General features: G+C 45.2%; 1 protein-coding gene across 6 annotated transcripts in view; it reads left to right on the top strand.

Annotated features, from left to right (window-relative positions):
- The window catches only part of LOC140736189 (PHD finger protein 20-like), a 98,926-nt gene that overhangs the window by 22,006 nt on the left and 50,236 nt on the right, over window positions 1-26,684 (top strand). For all 6 annotated transcript variants that reach the window (XM_073062088.1, XM_073062087.1, XM_073062084.1 and 3 more), the window contains exons 3-8: window positions 6,255-6,426; window positions 12,017-12,101; window positions 20,189-20,277; window positions 23,004-23,325; window positions 23,418-23,555; window positions 26,199-26,348. In XM_073062088.1, the coding sequence (XP_072918189.1) occupies window positions 6,255-6,426; window positions 12,017-12,101; window positions 20,189-20,277; window positions 23,004-23,325; window positions 23,418-23,555; window positions 26,199-26,348 (956 nt within the window). The remainder of the gene's footprint in view (window positions 1-6,254; window positions 6,427-12,016; window positions 12,102-20,188; window positions 20,278-23,003; window positions 23,326-23,417; window positions 23,556-26,198; window positions 26,349-26,684) is intronic.

Here is a 26,684-nt window from a genome sequence, read left to right as displayed (position 1 = left end):
CAAGTGAGAGCTGCTTTCAGCATCAGAATTATCACTGCACACACAAAATGCTGGACGAACTCAGCAGGTCAGGCACTATCCATGGAGAGGAATGAACGGTGGACTTTTCGGGCCAAGACCCTTCGTCAGCAGAACTTGCTGCCTGATCTGCTGAGTTCCTCCAGCATTTTGCGTGTGTTATTCCAGATGTTCCTGTGTTGATACACCGAGGAGAAGGTGTGTCCTGGGTGGTAGGGGTCTTTAATCCTTTAAGTCTTTCAGCTTTTAAAGGTTTGATAAATTTCTCTTTAAGAAATTAAGGCAAGTTGCAGGAGGAGGGGTAAGTAGAAACTGTTTTTGTGGTTTGTAGAGTGTAGGTCAGTGGAATGTGGGTGCAGAATGTTGGAGTCAGAAAGCACTTGCGAGCACATACACATACACATACACATACACACTGTGGACAGTTGTAAGGTTTCCACAAATAGCATGTCAGTCAATCTTAGATATGAGGTAAGCTGAATATTGAAAGGCCAAGATAGAGTGGATGTGGAGAGGATGTTTCCTAAACTGGGGGAGTCCAGGACCAGAGGGCACAGCCTCAGAATACAAGGATCTCCCTTTAGATGAGGAGGAATTTCTTCAGTCAGAGGGGGTTGAATCTGTGAATTCATTGCTGTGGACAGCTGTAGGGGCCGAGTCATTGGGTATATTTAAAGCAGAGGTTGATAGTAAGGGTGTCGAAGGTTACGGGAAGAAGGCAGGAGAATGGCGTTCATCAGCCATGGTGGAATGGTGGAACAGACTCAATGGGCCGAATGGCCTAATTTTGCTCCTGTGTATTATATGCGTTTCTGTTTGTGTTTCGTATGCTCAATGCAGTGTGTCAGTGAGGTCCTTGTTACATCGAGACTGCTGACTGAGTCATCCATTTCCCTTGGGCAGAAGTTCTCTGCCCCTGTTTTTTTTTCCAGATTTCTCCTGTCCTTTTCTCTTGATTAATAAGGGAGCCAGAAGAATGGGTTTGAGAGGGATAATAAATCGGCCTTGACTGAATGGTGGAGCAGACTAAATAGGCCGAATGGCCTAATTCTGCTCCTGTGTCTTACGGTCCTATTAACCAAGTCTGACGCTGCTCAGCTGCACATTCACAATGGTGTGTGACAGGAACAGTGATCCCTTGTTCCCATCTCTGTGTTAACACGCAAGGGTGTCCTGGGATGGTGAAATAGTAACGTTATTCAAACAGACACTTACTTTTGAATCATTGTCCGTAGTTCCGAAGACCCGTGGGACATTGTAAATCAAATTAGTAACTGAAGGAGAAGGGTGACATTGAAACATTTATTTATGATGTTTTATTTCAAAGTTCAAAATGGAAGTTCAGAGTACATTTATTATCAGAGTATGTATACTTTTTACAATCTTTTGAGATGTGTCTCCTAACAGGCAGCCACAAAACAAAGGCACCCACACAAAACAATATATATAAAGAATAAAACAACTCATAAAAAAAGAGCACTGAACATCTGATGTATGATGCAAAAAGAAACATGCAAACAGTAACCACAAGCAAATAGTGTTTCTGAGCTGAAGTCCACAAGAGAGTCCCAGAATTCAGCACAGAGCTGACTAAACGGCGTGGAGCACCGATCTGAATTGGCCCCCCTTCTCACCTTGGGGCCCCTCCACCCGGACCTTTTCAATCTGACCGATCATTGATCATTGGGTTCTGCCGCTTAGAGCAGGGATCTGAACTGGCCCATCTCTCGCCTCGGACCTCAAAACCCTGACCTTTGCAATCTGGTCCCTTGCCTTTGGACCGCGACACCTTGACCTTTTCAATCTGGTCCTTTGCCTCAGACCTCGACACCCTGATCTTTTCAAACTGGCCCAGTGCTTAAATTTCTGTCCGTACAGCAGGTTTTGCCACTTGGAAACGCTATATTTCACCGCCTTGATTTGGTCTGTAAATCTCTGTCCAAACATCGTGTCCAGTAGCATTGACACACTCTGGGGCCTGGACCCCAGGGCTTCGATTCGGCCTGTGCCTGACCTTTCACACTCTTCCATGCTCTTGGTGACAGGCCCTCTACCTTGCCTTGACCTGGTTCTGTCACATCAAATTGCCTCCAGGCCCAAAGGGAAGTTAATGACTATTACTTTTGTAGTGATTATTTGCATGAAAAAGTGTGGTTAACAAAGTATTAAGTTGCTTTCCTTGTTTTATTGGCTACCAGTCAGAAGTTGCAGAATGCAGAGGGACGGGAGGAGGACTGAGTGCAGGCAGATTATACTGGACATCAAACTTTTTCAAAAATGTTGCTTCCTCAGAAAGTTTTCCTGAATATGATAGAACTCTAAAGAAGACAAATTTGAGATTTAAACATGAGGAAATCTGCAGATGCTGGAAATTCAAGCAACACACACTTTGATAATAAATGAACCTTTGAACCTCTTTAAGCTGAATACAAATATGATTTCAGAGTACTTGTATCAACGTAGGAATTTGGAGAAACAAAAAAAGTTAACTTTTATTGAATATAATGGTTAATTGCATAACAGTGCTGACGCTTTGCAATAGTTCAACTAAGTTAAAAATATTTTGTTAATGAATTTCTGTGAATTTCTGTTAATGAGTGTCTGAGGTTTCTCGCTTAAGTGTCCAACAATAATTCACTAGCACTGATGGATTCCAGTTGCCCTGATACCATTTCCCCATGACCACAATGTCCTAGTAAAACCTTTCACCGTGCTCATCACTGACAGCGCCAGGATTTGTGGGGAATAAGTCTAAATGGGAATGCAGAAAATAAATCTTCAGTAACATTTTGCACTTCATGGTTTTGTATGCTTTTTATCAACCAGCTGCATGTAGTTTGGTGCTCTGTAGTTGCGAAGAAAATTTACAGCAACTTCCTTGAATACCTTCCACGTGATTTTCTGCAGTACCATTAGAAGTTCTTCAAGTTGCCTGTCATTGATGACCTGTTTTGATTTGTGGACCAACAGAAATGCCTTCCTTAACCCTGGCATCAGTTATTCTGACTTGACAATAGACAATAGGTGCAGGAGTAGGCCATTCGGCCCTTTGAGCCAGCACCGCCATTCACTGTGTTCATGGTTGATCATCCACAATCAGTACCCCGTTCCTGCCTTCTCCCCGTATCCCTTGACTCCGCTATCTTTAAGAGCTCTATCTAACTCTTTCTTGAAAGCATCCCCAGAGAATTGGCCCCCACTGCCTTCTGAGGCAGAGCATTCCATAGATCCACAACTCTCTGGGTGAAAAAGTTTTTCCTCAACTCTGATCTAAATGGCCGACCCCTTATTCTTAAATTGTGGCCTCTGGTTCTGGACTCCCCCAACATCGGGAGCATGTTTCCTGCCTCTAGCGTGTCCAATCCCTTAATAATCTTATATGTTTCAATCAGATCCCCTCTCATCCTTCTAAATTCCAGTGTATACAAGCCCAGTCACTCCAATCTTTCAACATATGACAGTCCCGCCATCCTGGGAATTGACCTTGTGAACCTACGCTGCACTCCCTCAATAGCAAGAATGTCCTTCCTCAAATTTGGAGACCAAAACTGCACATAATACTGCAGGTGTGGTCTCACCAAGGCCCTGTACAACTGCAGAAGGACCTCTTTACTCCTATACTCAACTCCCCTTGTTATGAAGGCCAACATGCCATTAGCTTTCTTCACTGCTTGCTGTACCTGCATGCTTACTTTCAGTGACTGGTGAACAAGGACACCTAGATCTCGTTGTACTTTCCCTTTTCCTAACTTGACACCATTCAGATAGTAATCTGCCTTCCTGTTCTTGCCACCAAAGTGGATAACCTCACATTTATCCACATTAAACTGCATCTGCCCACTCACCCAACCTGTCCAAGTCACCCTGCATTCTCATAACATCCTCCTCATATTTCACACTGCCAGCCAGCTTTGTGTCATCTGCAAATTTGCTAATGTTACTTTTAATCCCTTCATCTAAATCATTAATGTATACTGTAAATAGCTGCGGTCCCAGCACTGAGCCTTGCGGTACCCCACTAGTCACTGCCTGCCATTCTGAAAAGGACCCGTTAATCCCTACTCTTTGTTTCCTGTCTGCCAACCAATTTTCTATCCATGTCAGTACCGTACCCCCAATACCATGTGCTCTAATTTTGCCCACTAATTTCCTATGTGGGACCTTATCAAAGGCTTTCTGGAAGTCCAGGTACACTACATCCACTGGCTCTCCCTTGTCCATTTCCATAGCTACATCCTCAAAAAATTCCAGAAGATCAGTCAAGCATGATTTCCCCTTCGTAAATCCATGCTGACTCAGACCGATCCTGTTACTGCTATCCAAATGTGCCGCTGTTTCATCTTTTATAACTGACTCCAGCATCTTCCCCACCACTGATGTCAGGCTAACTGGTCTATAATTCCCTGTTTTCTCTCTCCCTCCTTTCCTAAAAAGTAGGATAACATTAGCTACACTCCAATCCTCAGGAACTGATCCTGAATCTATAGAACACTGGAAAATGATTACCAATGCGTCCATGCTTTCTAGAGCCACCTCCTTAAGTACCCTGGGATGCAGACCATCAGGCCCGGGGGATTTATCAGCCTTCAGTCCCATCAATCTACCCAACACTATTTTCTGCCTAATGTGAATTTCTTTCAGTTCCTCCGTTACCCTAGGTCCTCTGGCCATTATTACATCTGGGAGATTGTCTCTGTCTTCCCTAGTGAAGACAGATCCAAAGTTACCTGTTCAACTGGTCTGCCATTTCCTCGTTTCCCATAATAAATTCACCTGTTTCTGTCTTCAAGGGCCCAACTTTGATCTTAACTAATTTTTTCCTCTTCACATACCTAAAGAAGCTTTTACTATCCTCCTTTATATTCTTGACTAGCTTATCTTTGTACCTCATCTTTTCTCCCTGTATTGCGTTTTCAGTTACCTTCTGTTGCTCTTTAAAAGTTTCCCAATCCTCTGGCTTACCGCTCATCTTTGCTATGTTATACTTCTCTTTTATTTTTATGCTGTCTTTGACTTCCTTTGTCAGCCACGGTCGCCCCCTACTCCCCTTAGAATCTTTCTTCGTCTTTGGAATGAACTGATCCTGCACCTTCTGTATTATTCCCAGAGTTATGAATTGAAATAACAAATATAGGCAATTTCAAAGAAGTGGTGTGTGGCAGGGAAATTTCATGGTCATTTCCATAATTGCCAGCCCAAAATCTCTAAGATATACCCAGAAGTATTCGGGAAACACAATCTTTGTTGTCCAGTATTATTCACATCAGGTCCAGTGAAACATGTGAAATGCGTTGTTTGCTTTGACGACTAGCATATCCAAGGGCAAGTGTCATCACATGTTGTGTCGCCGGCACAGTGTGCTCAAAATATTCTGCAGAACAACACGAACATCAACAATAACCAGAAAACATGTTAACAACAGGAAAACCCACCCTCTCACTCACATACACGGGATCCGTTCCTGAGGACTGCTAAGTTCTCCATTGGTCAGCAATGTCGGTTTTCTACAGCAACGTGTCATATCATTGAACATAGGCGTTCTGTCTTCCTTTCGTTTTATAGAACGTTCGCTCTGGCCCTACCCACGCACAGAGAGCTGCTGCTCACTGGGTAGTTTGTTTGCTCCACCATTCTCTGTAGACTAGAGACGGTTGTGTGTGGTGTTCAGCAGTTTCTGAGATACTCAAACCACCCCGTCTGGCACCAACAATCATTCCACAGTCAAAGTCACTTAGATCACATTTGGTCTGAACAACAACCGAACCTCTTGACCACGTCTGCATGCTTTTATGCATTGAGATGCTGCCACGTGATTGGCTGATTAGATATTTGCATTAACGAGCAGGTGACAGGTGTACCTAATAAAGTGGCCACTGAGTGTACATCAGAATACGCATCATTTGAGCTAACAACTAACACACCTAAGGATGTGCTGGGGGCGGCCTGTGCGTGTCACTGTATATTACGTGCCCACAGTCCTCAGCAGAACAACACAGAACACAACAATAGCAACAGAACAGCAGCAGCAAACTACCCATTCATATGAACAGGCCTTCAAATCCAGGACAGGCCTCAGGCCTCCAGAATCTAGTCTCGACCTTCGGCCTTCAACTTATGGACTTCCAATCAACCTTTGGGCTCTGATTTTCCAGTGTTGACCCCTGGACTAGCCAGTGACATCCCAAGAATAGGCTGGCACTGACCATGAACTTTGGTTTCCATGTGTTTCCCCACAGGTACACGGCGCACATAGAGAAGATTGATTATGAGGAGGGAAAGGTGTTGATTCACTTCAAGCGTTGGAACCATCGGTACGATGAGTGGTTCAGCTGGGATAGCGTGTACCTGCGACCCCTGGAAAGACCCCTCCTGCGGAAGGAGGGGGCTAAACTGGACGAACCAACTGTGGTAAGTTTCTGGTCACATTCCACTCTGTTCCCCACTGGGGAGAGTCTTACAGCTTTAGTCAAATGTAGGAGGGATTCTCCACAAGAAACACAGAAACATCTCAGAGAATCACTGATGGTAATCAGCAAACAATAAAAAATGGAGAAAATGTTGATGAGTTGCACGTTGATTTAGGAATCCTTTATTTGCCTTTAGCTCCCATTTATTTCTCTTAGACCAGGAGTTCCCATTGTTTTTATGCTGTGGAATGGTACCGTTAAACAAGGGGTCTGTAGACTCCAGGTTAGGAACTCCTGCTTCAGACTGATTAGTTGCAATGAACAAACTTTCTCCAGTCGTCTTTGGCTAGCCGCCGTCTCTTTTGTGCAGTGCTCATAGTCTCTGTCGCAGACATTTTCCTTGTATTTCCAGATAGTGATAATGAACTTAATTCTGATTATTATTTTATTGACGTATCGCATGGAATAAGCCCTTCGAACCACGCAGCCCAGCAATCCCCCAGTTTAATCCTAACCTAATCACAGGACAATTTACAGCAACCAATTAACCTACCAACTGGTACGTCTTTGTACTGTGGGAGGAAAACTGGGACACTCGGAGGAGACCCACACGGTCACAGGGAGGACGTACAAGCTACTTACAGGCAGCGGCGGGAATTGAACCCACGTCACTGGTACGGTAAACCGGCGTGCCAACCAATACAATACCGTGCCGCTCCATCTGGAACCCCCCACTCCACCTCCCACCTACCCTGCTGTCCCCACCAATTCACCAGTACTCTCCCAGCCCCAGCCTTGGGGCCCTCGGGACCTGCCATTCTTCCCAATTGTGTTCCATCTCCAGCCCCTCTCTCAAGGTCCCCATTAGGACCTATGCCTTTCAGCAATCATTTAGTCACTGTTGCTACCTGTGGCACGGTTTCTCCTCTTTCTGATTTCTCTGAAATGCTTTGGGATCTTTTACCACCTTAAATTATAGCACAAGAGCATTCCGTCCATAAACACGAGATTCTGCGGGTGCCTGAAATCTAGAGTGAGACGCACGAGGTGCTGAAGGAATTCATCAGGTCAGGCAGCGTCAGAGGAGGGGAATAAACAGTCTATGTTTTGGGCCGAGGCCTTTATCAGGACTGGAAAAGAAGGGGGAAGAGACCAGAATAAGAAGGTGGAGGAGGGGAAGGAAGGTGATAGCAACTTCCTGCCTCCTCAAATAATTCCAGAATCCTCGTGCAATCCGTCAAAGTGGGGCCATGTTTAACTTCCGGTAGCTTCTCTCCACTCCCCCTTCCCTCGTTCTCCATTTCACGTCATAATATGGGGGCACAATTTTAAGTTGATTGGAGGAAAGTATAGGGGGAGATGTCAGAGGTAAGTTTATTTTTATTACAGAGCGTGTTGACTATGTGGAATGTACTGCTGGGCTGGTGGTAGAGGCAGATACATTGCGGACATTTAAGAAACTCTTGGATTGGCTGATGGGTGAATGAAAGCTGGTGGTGTCATATTGGATGGAAGGGTTAGATTTGTCTTGGGGTAGATGAAGGGGTCAGCATGATATTGTTGTCCAAAAGGCTTGTACTGCTCTGCTTTATTCTGTTTTCCCTTCTCAGCCCTTCTCTAATCCTCACCTGATGACAAACCCCTTTGAAGGTTCTTGGCTTGTAATGTTGACCCTTTATTCCTTCTCATAGATGCTGCCTGATCTGCCGAGTTCCTCCCGCATTTTGTGTGTTACTCTCCTTGCCTCCCTCTGGTGCCTCTCCTCCTTTCCTTTCTACCACTCTTCTATCATATTCCTTCATCTCCGATCGTTTACCTCTTCGATCTATTCCCTTCCAGCTTCTTACTTCATCCCCTCTTCCCCCACCCACCCACCCACTTTCCCCCTCACTCGTCTCACCTATCACCTGCCAGTTTGTTCTCCTTCCTCTCTCTCACCTAATTATTCTGGCTTCTTTCCTCCTTCCTTTCCAGGCCTGATGAAGGGTGTCGGCCTGAAATGTGACTATTCCCCTCCAGAGATGCTGCTGGCTTGTTGAGTTCGTGTGTGTGTGTGTGTGTGTGTGTGTGTGTGTGTGTGTGTGTGTGTGTGTGTGTGTGTGTGTGTGTGTGTGTGTGTGTGTGTGTGTGTGTGTGTGTGTGTGTGTGTGTGTGTGTGTGTGTGTGTGTGTGTGTGTGTGTGTGTGTGTTTCTGTGTTGCTCAAGATAATCCAACATCTTCAGCCATGTTGTTGCTTTTCCTGCTGTTCAGCAGATTGTCCAAAAGGTGGCGATGTTGTCTATGGGGAAATATACAGCAACAAGTGCTCCAATTGTTAGAGCTGATATTATACAGGTTCCCCCGCCTCCCCTGCAATCTGAAGGTAGAGCGTTCCTATAAAACCATTTGTAAACCGAAATGTCGTAAAGCGAAGAAGCAATTACCATTAATTTATATGGGAAAATTTTTTGAGTGTTCTCAGACACAAAAAAAACCTACCAAATCAAAGCAAATAACACATAAAACCTAAAATAACACTAACATATAGTAAAAGCAGGAATGATATAATAAATTTATACCCTATATAAAGTAGAAATATTGTAGGTACGGTGTAGTTTCACTTATCAAACTCAGGAAGGTAGCGAGCCAAAATTGATTTGGAGAAAAAAAATCGGCACGTACCCAAGGCATCATGGTCATTGTAGTCTTTCTCGGGGTAACCACATGTATAAAGCGGGCGTCTTTTTTTACATAAAAGTGAAAATCCTCTTTGGTTAGCGAAAACAGGTACTAATGTAGGTCTTTTGTAACAGTGAGTTGTTGTAAATCGACCGTTCGAAAAGTGGGGGCCACCTGTATATAAAACAACAGCAGCAAGTGTATCAGTCGGTGTCTTGGAAGCCAAGGACTTGCAGCAAAAGATATATTTTTCTGCAAAGTCTGTGCTTAGTAAGCAGGGTCTAATTAAACAGCCAAGAAAATCTGCCGGTGCTAGAGATCCAAGTAATGCACACAAAATGCTGGAGGAATTCAGCAGGCCATGCAGCATCCATGGAAAAGTATAAACAGTCGTTTTGGGTTGAGAAATGTCGACTGTTTACACTTTTCCATAGATGCTGCGTGGCCTGCTGAATTCCTCCAGCATTTTGTGTGTCTTAGTCTAATTAAACAGTGCATTTTCGTATTGGTAAACAGGCGGTAGATGCTGGAATCTGGAGCGGCAAACAATCTGCTAGAGCAACTCAGTAGTTCGAGCAATATCATTAGGGGGAAAATATTGTTACTGTTTTTGGTCCTGATCCTCATGACTCCACCCCGTCACAGCCACTCCCTTTGTACAGAATCAGAATCAGGTTTATTATCACCGGCATGTGACATGAAATCTGTTAACTTAGTAGAAGCAGTTTAGTGCAATACATAATATAGAAGAAAAAACACAAAATAAAATATTAATAAAAATAAGTATATCAATTACAGTACACGTATATTGAATAGATTAAAAATCATGCCAAAAACAGAAATAATATATATTTTAAAAAAGTGAGGTAGTGTCCAAAGATTCAGTGTCCATTCAGGAATTGGATGGCAGAGGGGAAGAAGCTGTTCCTGAATCGCTGAGTGTGTGCCTTCAGGCTCCTGTATCTCCTATCTGATGGTAACAGTGAGAAAAGGGCATGCCCTGGGTGCTGGAGGTCCTTAATAATGGATGCTGCCTTTCTGAGACACCGCTCCTTGAAGATGTCCTGCATTCTTTGTAGGCCAGTACCCAAGATGGAACTGACTAAATATACAATCCTCTGCAGCTTCTTTCAGTCCTGTGCAGTAGCCCCTCCATACCAGACAGTGATGCAGCCTGTCAGAATGCTCTCCACGGTACATCTGTATAAGTTTTTGAGTGTATTTGTCGACATACCAAATCTCTTCAGACTCCTAATGAAGTATAGCCACTGTCTTGCCTTCTTTATAACTGCATTGATATGTTGTGACCAGGTTAGATCCTCAGAGATCTTAACACCCAGGAACCTGAAACTGCTCCCCTCCCCTACTGCGCACTCCCCATTAATGCATACTAAAACATTCCTCGTTCTGATGAAAAGTCATTGACCTGAAAGTTCACTCTGATTCTGTCTGTGTCCATGGATGCTGTCTGACCCATAGACCTTAAGGCACAGGAGCAGAATTAGGCCATTTGCCCATCGACCCTGCTCTGCCATTCCATTGTGGCTGGCTGATTTATTTATTTATTGTGGCAGATTGAGGAGTAGGCCCTTCCCGCCCTTCGAGCCATGTCGCCCAGCAATTCCCTGATGTAACCCTAGCCTAATCACGGGCAAATTTACATCTTTGGACTGTGGGAGGAACCCGGAGCACCCGGAGGAAACCCGCTTGGTCACGGGGAGAAGGTACAAACGCCTTACAGGCAGCGGCAGGAATTGAACCCGGGTCACCTGTACCGTAAAGCGTTGTGCTAACACTACGCTGCCGTGTTGCCCATCCCTCTCAACCCCATTCTCCTGCCATTTCCCCGTAACCCTTTAATGCCCTGGCTAATCAAAAACCTATCAACCTCCACTTTAAATATACCCAATGACTTGGCCTCCGCAGCCGTCTGCAGCAATGAATTCCACAGATTCGCCTTCCCTGGCAAAATAAACTCTCCCCAATCTGTGTTCTAAAATGGCATCCTTCTATTCTGTGGGCTGAGCACTCTGGCCCTAGCCTCACAAAGTCACTTTCTGCCACCCAGTTCTCACCCTCAGAGTATGGGATAAGCATCTCCTATTAAAAGTAGCTTTGCCAGGAAATGTTTCTACCTGAATAACCACTTTTCAAACTAAAAATAGAGCCTGCCAGTTTGCAGCTAGCCGTACCATTATCCATTACTGTCACACTGAGGACAAAGATTACAAACAAACAAAAAATTGATGGATCTAACAAAAGCCAAAATTAGCTGTCCCCAGTTTCTGGAGTGGCAAGATAATGGGCTGTGGTGAACATCTGTGGTTGGTTTTTGCTAAGATATGAAAAGAGTTTTTGAAATATCTAGAGGCCATGGGTTAAGTGGGGGGGGGGGGAGAGGTGAAATGTTTAAGGAGAACGTGAGGGGGAACAACTTCACTCAGAGAGTCTGGAATGAGCTGACAACAGAAGCAGTGGATGTGGTTTCGATTTCAACATTTAAGAGAAATTTGAATGGGTGGATGGGAGGGGTATGCAAGACTATGGGACTAGAAAGCTTAATAGTTCAACATGGAATAGATGGGCCAAAGGGTCTGTCTCTGTTCTCTATGACTTTCTGGAATGTGTATCAAAAAGATGTATCTTTCAGGAGAACTCTCCACAACCAAAATGCAGATGTTTATTGTTAAAAGAGGAGCATATAGTTATATTAAATAAAATATTCATACTGGAACTTTGTTGAAATCCTCAGCAACAAGATAGGGTGCAGCTTCAGTCACAACATCCATTGAGTGTCTCCTGCAACTTGTTTTTATTGCAGTATTGTTTTCTTCAAACTTCTGTATACACTGTACAGGAGAGTGCAGATCTCTGTGTTTTCCTTGGCATCAGTGGCAGCACATTTAATCTTGATTATTTCTCCTGTGTTTAGGAGTTCCGGCCCAGTGAGCAGGTGCTGGCGTGTTGGTCAGATTGCAGGTTTTATCCAGCCAAAGTCATTTCAGTCAACAAGGATGGTAAGTGGGCAAGGTAACACACACACACACACACACACACACACACACACACACACACACACACACACACACACACACACACACACACACACACACACACACACACACACACACACACACACACACCTACCTCCCTCCCTCCCCCCAGTCAGGCAGCATCTATGGAGGGGAATAAGCAGTCAGTGTTTCGGGTTGAGATCCTGTGTCAGGACTGAAAAGGAACAGGAGGAAGCTGGAAAATAATGCTGAGACCTTGAGTTTAAAGAGTCTTTGAAAGTCTGGCTTCTTTCTCCCTTCCTTTACAGTCCTGATGAAAGTTCTTGGCCTGAAACATTGACTGTTTCCTCTCCATGCATATTGCCTGACCTCCTGAGTTCCTCCAGTATTTTGAGTGTGTTACTCTGGAACTGAGGGTTTTTTGTTGCTGAAAGCAGGGTGTCTTTAAGATGGGAATGGAAGAGAGGGGAAGGCAAGGGAGGGGGAATTGCGGATAATGCAAGAGGAGGACAGAAAGGGAAGGAGTTAAGAAGAGTGAGGCAGTTCTTAAAGGGGAGAGGTGGAGAGTCTAAAGAAGGAGATTTGGGGTCTTTGCTTGTGAATGTGCCAGGAGCAAAGAAAATTAGGCATTTGCTAGAGCCTGGAACGTGCAGATAGATATATGTTGGTTGGATGCATGTGAAAGGATAACTAAGTTTATTAGTTAAGTAAGGATTGATTAAATAAATAAATAAGTTAAATAAGTAAATTAATTAAATAAATTAGTTAAATGAGAATAGCGAGAACCACATCTTTGTATTGAGTGGCATACAGAAACAATTAATGCTTATCACTAGCACAAGATATCTGCTGTCTCTGCATGATGACATCTTTCTCAGAGTTCAAAGTAAATTTATTATCAGGAAGTATGTATCTGTTAACATAACCTACCGTGAGATTGGTTTTCTTGCTGGCATTTACAGGAACATTTTTTAAAAAAATGGAATTTATGAAAAACTATACACAAACAATGACTGATAAACAGCCAGTGTGCGAAAGGAGAGAACTGTGCAAAAACAGTACTGAGAACTTGAGATGTAAAGAGTCTTGGAATCAGCTCAGAGTTGCGGTGTGTGAAGTTATCTAAGCTGATTCAGAGACTGTTGGTTGTAGGGTAATAACAGTTCCTGAACCCAGTGGTGTGGCACCTTTTGTACCTGCGTAAGACATAGAACGTACAGCACTAGACAGGTCATTGGGTCCACGGTGTTAGTGTCCTCTGTCCCTCCACAGACCTTCATTCCCTTTATATTCATGTGTTTATCTATAAACACGTTCCCTCTGATTTTTGTTTTACCCCCACACAGACCAACCATTGCTCTGAGCAGGAAATTTTTCCATAGCTTGAAAACTTCATATGTTCTGTTTTATTTGTAATATGTCTACTATGAGTATTTAGAATGAAAATTTTAAAAATCACATACTTTTGACTTTATTAATTAAAGTGTATAACAAAATACAGTGGAACAAAGAAAACCTTCCATGTTCCGTAAGCTTTTTTCTCGATTGCCTTCACTCCAGCCGCAGGGCAACAAAGGCTATGTGTGCGCGGAAGCATTACCGTACACGCGCGGCTTAGAGGCAGCAGAGTCTACAAGCCTTTTATACTCCCAGACTGCCTACTTTTCATTACTACCTCTGATAACCTATTCCAAGTACCTACCACCCTGTTGATTTTGTTTTTTAAACCTACCCCTAACAGTACATATGAACTTCCCCACCCCAACCGTAAAAGCGTGTCCTCATGTTTTTGACATTTCTACCATGGGAAAGGATTCTGATGTCCCACCTATGCCTCTCTAATTCACACAAAAACCTCTATTAGGTCTCCCCTCAGCCTCTTACGCTCTAGAGAAAGCAACCCAAGTTTGTACAACCTTTGAATACCTTCTAATCATTGGGAAGAAGGTGTAGAATCCTGAGGGCACACTCTCAGCGATTCAGGAACAGCTGCTTCCCCCTTCCATCCGATTCCGGAATGGTCGTTGAACCCATGAGCGCTACTACCCCAATGCTTTTTTATTTCTGTTGTTTTGCACTAATTTTAATTATTTAATAGACAAAGATATATACGGAATGTAATTGAGTTTATTTTCTGTATTTATTTTTCACGTACAGTTTCTTTGTACTGCTGCCATAAAGTTAACAAATTTCACGACCTGTGCCGCTGATATTAAATCTGATTCTGATTCTAATCCAGCCAGGCTAGATTAGAGGTGCCTTCGGTGGATGGAGGTGGAGGGGGGGGCTTTCTGGGCAGGGAGGGATAAGGAGGTTAAGGGATGGAGATGGGGAGGTGGTTCTGGGGGAGGGAGGGGCGTGCAGGTTAGGATATGGGGTAGGTTTAGGGGATGGGAGTAAGTGCCTGGCGGGCAGAGAGGGGCCTGGCGGAGAAGTTTTTCAGCACTCTCTCCGCATCCTTTCCATAACTGGGTGACCAGGGTGACACGCAATACCTGAAGTTCTTGTGGAGTGAATCCTGGTAGATCTGACTCCAGGTTGTGAGTATCTTCGTTGCTCACAATGCAACATTGTCGCTTCAAGCAATGATCAGGAGTTTGAATCTTACAGCAGGGTTGGGGAATTTATACTTGTTTATGTAATGTGCAACTGTAACGCTGAAGAAACTGCTAAGCTGTCATACAACACCTTTCTGTTCAGTGATCTAATATTGTGGATCTTTTTATTTGTGAATTTTTTGTTACTTTATATTCTGTGGGTGAGTTACAGTACTGTGCACAAGTCTCAGTCACATTTCTGGCTAGGGAGCCTAAAGCTTTTGCACAATACTGCAGTAATTAGTAATTTTATGTATTGCACTGCCACAAAAAAACCCTCAATTTCATGCCGTATGTGAGTGATGATAAGCGTGATAGGAAACATCATCTCTGTGCGAGCTGGAGAGCAACCAGAAGCGAGAGTAAAGCCTCCCACGGGGATTCCGGCACCGGCTCATGACTGACCAGGAGAAACAACGGAAGTTCCCACAGATCACCTTGAGACCAGACGTCCTCCTTGTCTCAGAGGCGGTAAAACACATCGTCCTGCTGGAGCTGAGTCCAGACGTCCTCCTTGTCTCAGAGGCGGTAAAACACATCGTTCTGCTGGAGCTGAGACCAGACATCCTCCTTGTCTCAGAGGCGGTAAAACACATCGTCCTGCTGGAGCTGAGACCAGATGTCCTCCTTGTCTCAGAGGCGGTAAAACACATCGTCCTGCTGGAGCTGAGACCAGACGTCCTCCTTGTCTCAGAGGCGGTAAAACACATCGTCCTGCTGGAGCCGAGTCCAGATGTCCTCCTTGTCTCAGAGGCGGTAAAACACATCGTCCTGCTGGAGCTGAGACTAGACGTCCTCCTTGTCTCAGAGGCGGTAAAACACATCGTCCTGCTGGAGCTGAGACCAGACATCCTCATTGTCTCAGAGGCGGTAAAACACATCGTCCTGCTGGAGCTGAGACCAGACGTCCTCCTTGTCTCAGAGGCGGTAAAACACATCGTCCTGCTGGAGCCGAGACCAGACGTCCTCCTTGTCTCAGAGACCAGACGTCCTCCTTGTCTCAGAGACCAGACGTCCTCCTTGTCTCAGAGACCAGATGTCCTCCTTGTCTCAGAGGCGGTAAAACACATCGTCCTGCTGGAGCTGAGACTAGACGTCCTCCTTGTCTCAGAGGCGGTAAAATACATCGTCCTGCTGGAGCTGAGACTAGACGTCCTCCTTGTCTCAGAGGCGGTAAAACACATCGTCCTGCTGGAGCTGAGACCAGACGTCCTCCTTGTCTCAGAGGCGGTAAAACACATCGTCCTGCTGGAGCTGAGACCAGACGTCCTCCTTGACTCAGAGGCGGTAAAACACATCGTCCTGCTGGAGCTGAGTCCAGACGTCCTCCTTGTCTCAGAGGCGGTAAAACACATCGTCCTGCTGGAGCCAACAGTGCCGTGGGAGGAGTGCTTGGAGGAGGCCTGCCAGATGCGAGGAACTGGTCAACAACTGTCCAAGGCAGGGATGGAAGGCAGAGCGCGTGGCCGTTGAAGTGGGCTGCCAGGGCTTCACAGAGCCCTCAGTGATTGGGCATCACTGGTACAAGGAGGCAGGGAGCCAATGGCAGCATCACTGAGGCATCAGAGGAAACCCTCAAGATGGCTCTGGATGAAGGGAGCCAGTCCATGGGGATCTGCAGCACACACGTGGTCACTTTATCAACCACAGCTGGTTGCCTGGGTGAAGGTTATTGATCCCTCTAAGGTGTTTGCCACATACACATCTTTTGCTACTAGCACACAAGGAATTGCATAAAGAACTTGTATTGTGAGGGCGGACTTTAGGACCCGGAGGAGCCAGGGAGCTCGGGAACCGCCGCCCATGGCTGCTGTTGGATCCACCGTATTGTTGTTCCGTGATGGAGGCAGTTAACACATTAAAATTAATGGATAGATAATTCTCATCGTGTTTATTTCACTCACTGCAGATTTATATTTACGTTAACTTACACCTGTCTCTGTCTCGGGACTCAGCAGCAGTTGTGGACGGCGTTCCTGAGCTCCCCGACTCCCCCGGGTCCTAAAGTCCATCACGACACAAATTCTTCGTGCAATTCCTTTGTGTGCTAGTGGCAAGAGACGTGTGGACACCTTAGAGGGAGCATTGGTGAGGGTGTCTGATGTGAAAGACCTGAAATATCCGATGACCTCTGGATACATCATCATGTGTTCAGAGCATCGTGAGAGGTATTCTTCAGAAGAATTCCGATATGGGTCTTTATTGTGAACTGAGAGTGGGAAGGGGACAGGAAGAGGGGAATCATGGTTGGGAAAAGGGGAAGGGAGAGGGGAGGGGAAGCACCAGAGAGACATTCTATAATGATCAATAAACCATTTGTTTGGAATCAAATGACCATTCCTGGTGTCAGGGCTGGGACTGTCTGTTTACTTGTGTCATAAAGACACCTGATGTCAGACTTCTGGAGTATATTCTATAATTTAAAAAATTTATTTGTAGTAATGTTACTTTGTGTTGAGTGAATTATATGTACTAGGCTTTCCACATTGGTCTAGTGCAGGGGTCGGCAACCTTTACCACTGAAAGAGCCATTTGGACCCATTTCCCACAGAAAGGAAAACACTGGGAGCCACAAAACCCGTTTGACATTTAAAATGAAATAACACTGCGTACAACATTTTTTTTTTTGCCTTTATGCTATGTATAAACAAACTATAATGTGTTGCATTTATGAAATCGATGAACTCCTGCAGAGAAAACGAAATTACATTTCTGCATGCAACAAAAACATTTTGAACTCCGAAAAAAAAAGTTGGGTTGAAGGTTACTTTTAAGTAAAATACTCAATGTCTATTTGAGTCCTTCTTGTATTTATGAAAAACGCCGAACTTAAATTGTCCGCCAGCAGCAAACCAAAAATAACGTCAGCCAGCTGTCAACCTGAAAAATAAAAGGACTATTTCACTGAACAATGAAAAAATATGAATATACGTAAAATAATAGGCAATTAAAATATTTATCATACTTGGTTAATGGGATTTCTGCTCCTGGACCTCAGCGCACAGCGTCTGCACATCAGGGCTGTATGACGTCACCTTCATCTTTACAGAGGATCGCAAGCTGTCATCTGTGAGGCGTGCGCGATGTTTGTTTTTAATAAAGTTCATGTTGGAGAACACCTGCTCACATACATATGTGGATCCGAAGATCGACAGGACTCCAAGCGCATACTTTTTAATGTTTACATAAATGTCGGGGGTAGCATTCCATGTTTCGAACACAAGTTTGTCCGGTTTGGGGAGGTTTTCAATATCACTCCATTTGTGATTCTGAGCAAGAACGGCCTTCTGACGGGCAACATCTTCAAGGTCTGCTGTCAAGTGTCTAAACTTGGACACCCATATGTCTTTGTCGGCTATGTCGGCCAGTTCCATCTCAAGATCAGGTTGACTCACACCTGCCAATGCAGTCGTATTCAGTAGGGATGGATCGATGCTTAGGGGAGTGACCGGGAAGGATAATGTGTTTTTTTCCTCTCTGAACTCACAGAAGCGTTTCCCAAACGATGTTTGCATTGCGATGATTGCAGAATGTAAATACTCCGAATTTATCATGTCGTGAGCTTGTTTGAACTCTCTCAAATTGGGGAAGTGAGACAATGTGCCTTTCTGTAAATCTCTGGCAAGCACTGTCAACTTGCGCTCGAGTGCCAAAACATCCTCCAACATGTGCAGGGCTGTGCGTCCTTTCCCCTGAAGAGCTGTGTTCAGCGTGTTCAGGTGCGCTGTCATGTCTACCATGAAGTGTAGCTTTTCCAGCCACTCTGGCTGTTCCAGCTCAGGAAAGGTGAGCCCTTTGCTGCCCAGGAAAGTTTTCACTTCTTCCAGACACGCGACAAAGCGTTTCAGCGCCTCCCCTCTGGACAGTCACCGGACTTTGTTGTGCAGCAGGAGATCAGAATATGTGCTTTCCAGCTCGTCCAGTAACAAACGGAATTGACGGTGATTTAAACTTTTTGCCATTATTTTATTGACAATCTGAATGACAACATCCATTACTTCTGTGCATTCCGGAGGAAATGTTTGAGCGCACTGTGCCTCTTGGTGCAAGATGCAGTGAAAAGTCAGCAGCTTTCTGTCCAGCGACTTCTGCAGTAAAGCCACAAATCCCTTGTGCGCTGCTGTCATACTTGGTGCCCCATCAGTAGCTACTGACACCAGGTGGGTGGTCTTTATTCCTTTGGCTCTTAAACAATTCAAGACAGCCTCACAGATGTCTTCCCCCCGTGTTTGGCCTTTTAGAGGTATCAACTCAATCATTTCTTCCTGTGGCCCGGCAGAGTTTACATACCGGCAGAACAGCGCTATTTGTTCAATTTCACCTTTGTCTTTAGACTCGTCGCAGGCAATCGAGTAGGCCACAGCTGAATTGATGTCTTTAATTTGCTGTCTTGTGATGTCTTCTGCCATTTTTATGGTTCTGTCTTTGACAGTCTTTGCAGAGAGGGGCATATCCCTGATTTTCTGCACAATTTCACTCTTGTTTTTAAAGTCCGTGAATAGATGTTCTGAAATCTTAATGAAAGATTCTTTTATATATTCACCATCTGTAAACTGCTTCCCGTGCCTGACTATTTCCTGAGCGGCAACAAAACTAGCATATGTAGTTGATTTTCCAGACTTCATCCACTTCTTGAGATGATTTTTGCTCAGATCAACCTTCCGCATCAGTTCCGAAACGGCTTTTTTTCTCTCATCTCCATCCAGATATTTTTGAGCAAAGGCTGCGTGTTTATTCTGGAAATGTCTTGCGACATTTGACTTTTTGTTGTTTGCTAGTTTCTCATTGCATATTAAGCATACTGGTAAACCAGTCTCGTCAGCAGTGAAAGCAAATGAATCTGCCCACGTATCATTAAACGTTCTGTTTTCTTCAGTCACTTTTCTTTTTTTAGAATTCTCCATAGTTAGCCTACCTTGGATCGAAAAATTAAAGAAATCGCGCACTGGCCGGGTGTCAGGCATTGGCAGTGGTGACGTATATTAATAGCGACAAAAAACACGTTTTATTTAGATTGTACAAGATCACCATAATCTTCAAATTTAGAATTACATTTCAAAAACTAACAAACTAACATAAAATACATTTTAATTAAATACTCATCATTTATTTTCCAAAACCACAGGGAGCCGCAGCACAGAGATGAAAGAGCCGCGGGTTGCCGAACTATGGTCTAGTGGAGCGTTTCACTTGGTGGTATACAGTTGAATGACACTAAATTTCAACTAGAACTTGGTGTTAAAGGAATTGGTTGTCTTTGCCAATCCTATTCTCTGTGTCCGTGAAGTGGTGATTTTGGAAATTACCATCAAGCCAAGAGATTTCCGGGACATTGGGTCAGTGTTACGAAGGCGAGCTCATCCTGTGGATGAATATAAAACAATGGAATCAGTTAGCATGTGGGAGACAGATAGTGTCTTGCTCTTCTCCTTCAGTGTTCTGGTGTTTGGGACACGAGCTGGTCTCTGATCGATTGTATATTTTGTGTTTCAGCTTCTTACACGGTTGAGTTCTATGATGGAGTTGTTCAGACTGTGAAGAAAATCCACGTCAAGTCCATTCCTAAATCCTCCCGGGAGAAGGTATGTCTCCGGTCCTTGTAAGCCCAACCTCTGCACGTTGAAAATCATTCACTTGGAAATGTTAACCTTTCTCGAAATGAGTGTTAGCGTTACAAAACACAATATGATTGGACTATAGTAAAAGCAAGGATTTATGCTGAGGCTTTACGTACACCACATTTGGCATACTTTGAGCAGTTTTGGGCCCCTTATCCAAGAAAGGATGTTGTGGCATTGGTGAGGGTCCAGAGAATGATCCCAGGTATAGAAGAGTTAATGTATGTGGAGAGTTTGGGGCTCTGTGCCTGTGCTCACTGGCGTTTATAAGAATGGGGGGGAGGGGGGTTCTTATTGAAATCCAAAAGCGGTAAGACCTAAGAGCAGAATTAGACCATTCAGCCCATTGGATCTGCTCTGCCATTCTATCATAGCTGATTTATTACTCCTCTCAAACCCATTCCCCTGCTTTTTCCCAGTAACCTTTTGATGCCCTTCCTAATCAAGAACCTATCAACCTCCGCTAAATATACCAAGTGACTTGGTCTCCACAGATTCATCAACATCTGGCTAAAGAAATTCCTCCTCATCTCTGTTTCAAATGGACATCCCTCTATTTTGAGGCTGTGGCCTCTCGTCCTAGATTTCCCTACTTTAGGGAACATCCTCTCCACATCCACTATCTAGACCTTTCAGCTTTCATTGAGATCTTTTAAACTCCAGTGAGCACAACCCGGAGCCATCAAACACTCCCGGAACATTGACCCTTTCATTCCCAGGATCATGTGAACCTCCTGGATCCTCTCCAATGCCAGCACATCTTCTTTTAGATAAGGGGCCCAAAACTGCTCACAATACTCCAAGTGTGGCCTTGGAATGAATTTTGAGAGGATGTTTCCAAGAGTGGGGGGAGCCTAGGATCAGAGGCCACAGCCTCAGAAAAGAGGGTTGTCCTTTTAGAAAAGAGATGAGGGATTTCTTCAGACAGAGGGTGGTGAATCTGTGGAATTCATTGCCATAGACAGCTGGAGACACTAACCTATATTTAAAGCGGAGTTTGGTTCTTGATTAGCAAGGGTGTCGAGGGTAGAATGGGTTTAAAAGGAATAATAAATAAACCTTGATGGAATGGTGGAGCAGACTCAATGGGCTGAATGGCCTAATTCTGTTCCATTGTTTTATGGTGTAAAGCAGGTGTTTCCCAGCCTGGGGGCCCACAAACCCCCTTACTTAATGGTATTGGTCCGTGGCATAAAAAAGATTGGGGACCCTTGGTCTGAAGTATTTTGTAGAAGAGTTTAAACATTTTGCTGGATGTAGAGCAGGGGAACTATCTAGAAAAGGGCTGGATTGGATGATGCTTCAAACGATCAAATCATTTCCACGTACTGTTCGTACAGATACAATTATTGCACAGTGCATTGAGGCAATGGCAGTGCTATCACTCGAGTTGAGTATGATGTTCTCCTGAGGGTTGTCTATCGGTGGGTCCTCAGGTGTCTGTAGAGGCCGATCAGGGATCCACATATTCTGGTGCCGTGTGGGCAAGAGTAAGTGGTGGCTGTGGTTGGTGTCGGGTCTTTTGGCTGTTCAGACTCTCCTTTAGGAGCTGCAGCTTGTTCTCTGGGGCACAGCAGAGGTCGTTCTCATGTAGCGCAGCTCCCTCTCAACCAGATTTCCTCCAGGTGTATCTGTTTGTGCAGTGCCCTCCTGGTTTTAGGTGTAATGTTAAATCTGTTCAGGCTGAGTTTGATGTTAACTTTGAAGCATTTCCATTGCCCCCCAGGTTACTTCAGCTGGGAGGAAAAGATTTGTTGAGGAAATGTTTTGGGCATCCAAATCACATCCCTGCCCATCAGATTTGATATTGCTTTACTGTGGTGGAGATACTGTTCGTGTTGGCCTCCTCCAGTACACTGGTGTCAGTGGGTCTGTCCTTCCAGATGATCCTTAAAATCTTTCCTAAGGATCTTTGGTGGCATTGTCCAGGGATTTCAGGTGTCTACCGTAGGTGTCCATGATGCAGTTCCATACAGTAATGTGGAACGCACTACTGCTCAATAGACCAAATGTTCTGTTTTTGACCTATAGGTTGCAAGCTTCAAAGTTGATGTGATGTAATGTAATATTTTAATTCCGATTCCCACTCTCGTTCTGACATGTCGATCCATGGCCTTATGCTAAGACGAGGACACCCTCAGGGTGGAGGAGCAACACCTTATGTTCTGTCTGGGCAGGAATATCGATTTCTCTCTCCCCCTCCTCTTCCTCTATTCCCTATTCTGGCCTCTTACCTCTTCACACCTGCCTATCACTAGTCTTTGGGTCCCCTCCTGCTTCCCTTTCTCCTATGGTCCAGTCTCCCTATTAGATTCCTTCCTCTCCAGCCCTTTACCATTCCCACCCATCTGGCTTCACCTATCACCTCCCAGCTAGCCTCCTTGCCCTCTCTCCACTTATTCTGCCATCTTCCCCCTTTTTTCCCAGTCCTCATGAGAATGCCATCTGTGTATTCCTCTCCATAGATGCTGCCTGACTTGCTGAGTTCCTCGTGCATTTTGTGTGTGCTGCTCAGTATAATGTGATGGTCTCTTCTGAGCACTGGAGGTAACTCTATGTAATCTGAATCTGTTTGCCTGTTGTGATTGGGCTGAAAGCAAGGTTTGCTTTGTAGCTTTGCCTTACTGTGTTCGTGCACCGAACACTAAACTCGGCCTGAATGTGCACCTCACACTTGCTGTTGTTTTCAGAATGCGGCGAGTGGGCGGAACAAGGAGAACGGTTCCGGGGCTGGCCGGCGAAGGGAGAGGTTCAGGGAGAAGAGCTCGCCGTCTCTCGCTGGTCAGCAGGCCGGCGAAAGCAAGCTGGCCGAGAAGGATGGAAGGGATGAAGAGGCCAAGCCTGTCCAGAAGGAGATGGAGCAGGGGCAGCGCAAGCCGCCCCAGGAACCGGCCGCGGAGCCGAAGACGGCGGCGAGCTCCCTGCCGCCGGGGACCCCGCCCCCTGCCCCGCAGCCCCAGAAGCCAGAGGAAAAGCGAAAACGCGGGAGACCCCCTTCCTCCGGGCACGCAGGTGAGACGCGGCACCGGCCGGGTCTCCGGGCGTGGGGGCGGGCTGGGCGTAACTTGCAGCTAACCTTCCTCCCCGTGTCTTCGCCCCACCAGGTAGCCATTCTAAAGGGGCAGCCTCCCAGGATCGCCGGTTACTGCCATCGCGTCAAGGAGGCACCGGAACGGGGAAGAGGAAATGTGCCTCGGCTGCCTCGATGCTGTCCAAGCAAATGAAGTTCAGCAAAGCCTCGGGTCAGTGTCCCGTCTAAGGGTCCAGAGGGAAAACTTCAGATCTGCAATGAGTGGAAGCGGGAGCAGGCCACTCAGCCCGTCCTCTGGCTGCTCCGTTTCACTTTCCTGTTACCCAGAACATAGAACAGTACAATACACTACAGGCCCCTCGGCCCCCATGTTATTCAACCCATTAACTTACTCCAAGGTTAATCTAACTCTTCCCTCCTACATAGCCCTCCATTTACCCTTCATCCAAGTACCACCTAAGCATCTAACAGTCTGTTAAATGTCCTGAATGTATCTGCCTCTGTCACCTCCCCCGGCAGCGCATTCCACACACTGTCCACTCTGTGTATAAAGAAAGCTCTCCCTTGCACTTTCCTCCAATCATCTTAAAATGATGTCTTCCCCTATTAGTTATTCCTGTCCTGTGGAAGAAGTCTGTGGCTATCCACTCGCTCTGTGCCTCTTATCTTATACACCTCTATCAAATCACCTCTAATCTCCTTCGCTCCAAAGAGAAAAGCCTTCGCTTGCTCAACCTATCCTCATAAAATACGCTCTGCAATCCAGCAACGTCCTGGTAAATCACCTCTTTACCCTCTTTAAAGCTTCCACATCCTTCCTATAATGAGGCGACCAGAACGCAACACAATATTCCAACTGGGGTCGAACCAGGGTTTTATAGAGCTGCAGTATTTTCTCACAGCTCTTGAAATCAATCCCCTTCCTAATGAAGGCCATCACACCTTCTGAGCCACTCTTATCAACTTGCACAGCAACTTTGACGAATTTATGGACGTGGACCCCAAGGTCTCTCTGTTCCTCCACGGTACTAAGAATCCTGCCATTAACCCTGTTCTCTGAAGACTGGAAGTTCGACCTTCCAAAGTGAATCACTTCACACTCTTCCAGATTGTACTCCATTTGCCACTTCTGAGTCCAGCTCTGCATCCTTTCAGTGCTCTGTTCAAACACCATAATCCCTAGATTCACTTAACACATAAAAATCTTAACCAGTTTCCATCCTGAATATTTTCAGAAACTGTGCCACCACAGCCCTTTATGCTGCCTCCGAAGAAGTTTAGTATCACTGCCCTGAATGGCCAATCCTTCCTTTTATCCCTGTGATATCTAGGTCTAGCTGCTCTAGTCAGGGGAGAGACCCCTGTATTGCCCTAGGTGTTACTGCAAGCTCAGAAGAATAGTTTGCTTCTTCTCCGTGCTAATGCCAATCCCAGGAATTGCCCTGTTCAGCGTTTGCTGCCTATTGTTTCTTGCACGTCTCTGATTATTTATCTCATCTTCTGTCGTCACAGCCACGCCTTCACCTGTCCAGGGCTCGTGTGTGAAATTCCCTCCGTCTCCACTCTCCTTTACCTTTATTCCTTAGATCATTATTTCATGGTTAATGATCAGCTACGAATCACATCTTGCAGACAACCTTTGTGCATAAGACATAGGATCAGAATTAGGCAACTCTGAGTCTGCTCCGCCATTCCATCATGGCTAATTTATTATCCCCCTCAATCCTGTATTCCTCCCCGTAACCTCTGATGCCCGTACAAATGAAGAACCTATCAACCTCTGCCTTACATATACCCGGTGACTTGACCTCTGCAGACGTCTGTGGCAATGAATTCAGAATCAGGTTTATTATCACCTATATATGTCATGAAATTTGTTGTTTTGTGGCATAGCAATACAATCAGATATATGTATTATACACACGTAGACACATGTACATAAATATAAATATGATAGATCAACACGTACAAACAAGCTGGATGAACTCAGCAGGTCGGGCAGCATCTGTTGGAATTCATCAGGACAAAGGGTCTCGGCCCAAAACGTAGACTGCTCATTTCAACAGATGCTGCCCGACCTGCTGAGTTCATCCAGCGTGTTTGTATGTATTGATTTGACCACAGCATCTGCAGTGTACTTTGTGTTCTTTGTGTTAAATATGATAGGTTTGTGTGTGTGTGTGTGTGTGTGTGTGTGTGTGTGTGTATATATATACAGGTGTTCTCCCCCCCCCCCCCCCCCAACGAAGGTAGAGCATTCCTCTGAAACCTTTCTTAAGCCGAAATGGCGTAAAGCAAAGGACCATTAATTTATATGGGAAAAATTTTCATAAAAGCGAAAATCCTCTTTGTAATGCTTAAACAGGTTACTAATGTAGGTCTTTTGTAAAAGCGAAGTGGCGTAAAGCAAACATTTGTAAAGCGGGGGACACCTGTATATATATATATATATGTGTGTGTGTTTATATACATACGTCTGAAGAAGTAATGCAAAAATAGTGAGGTAGTGTTCATGGGTTGGTTCATTGTCCACACATTCACCACCCTCTGGCTAAAGAAATTCCTCTCCATCTCCAATCTAACGCCGTTTGAAGTTTTTAATGCTGGAAATCCAGAGTAACACATGGCAAGTGCTGGATGAACTCATCAGGTCAGACAGCATCTGTGGAGAGGAATAAAGAGTCAACAGTTCGGGCTGAGATCCTTCATCAGTCGTGACGGAGGGTCCAGGCCCGAAAACGACTGTTTATTTCCACGGATGCTGACTGACCTGCTGAATAACTCTGGATTTCCAGCATCTGCAGAACCTCTTGAGCTCATCACTAACGCATATACCTTTATGTTGCTTGGACAGACCAGGGTCCAACCACAGGCAGCCAGGGGCAGAATAGGAGGCGGTCCTTGCGTCTTGCTTCTGGTGACAGCAACCCATCAACCACAAACACACCCAGTGATGGAGTGGAGCCCCGAGGCAAAGCAAAGGAGCCCGAGAAAGCAGAGGAAGGTGAAGTATCCGATGCTGCCTGTACTGTGCTTCCACCAAGTGTTCACCCATTTGAGGAAACAGAGAGCCTGCAGAGAGTTTAGGGGAATGGGCAAAGAGATGGCAAGTGAAATACAATCTTGGAAAGTATATGGTCATGCACTTTGGTGGAAGAAATAAACAGGCAGACTATTATTTAGATGGGGAGAGAATTCAAAATGCAGAGATGCAAAGAGACTTGGGAGTCCTTGTGCACGATACCCTAAAGGTTAACCTGCAGGTTGAGTCAGTTGTGAAGAAGGCGAATGCAATGTTGGCTTTCATTTCTAGAGGTATAGAATATAAGAGCAGGGATGT

This window comes from Hemitrygon akajei, chromosome 11 (genome assembly GCF_048418815.1).
Source record: "Hemitrygon akajei chromosome 11, sHemAka1.3, whole genome shotgun sequence".
Taxonomy (NCBI): Eukaryota; Metazoa; Chordata; class Chondrichthyes; order Myliobatiformes; family Dasyatidae; genus Hemitrygon; species Hemitrygon akajei.
Note: the sequence above shows the minus strand (reverse complement) of the source record. Positions and strands in the feature narration are given on the sequence as shown.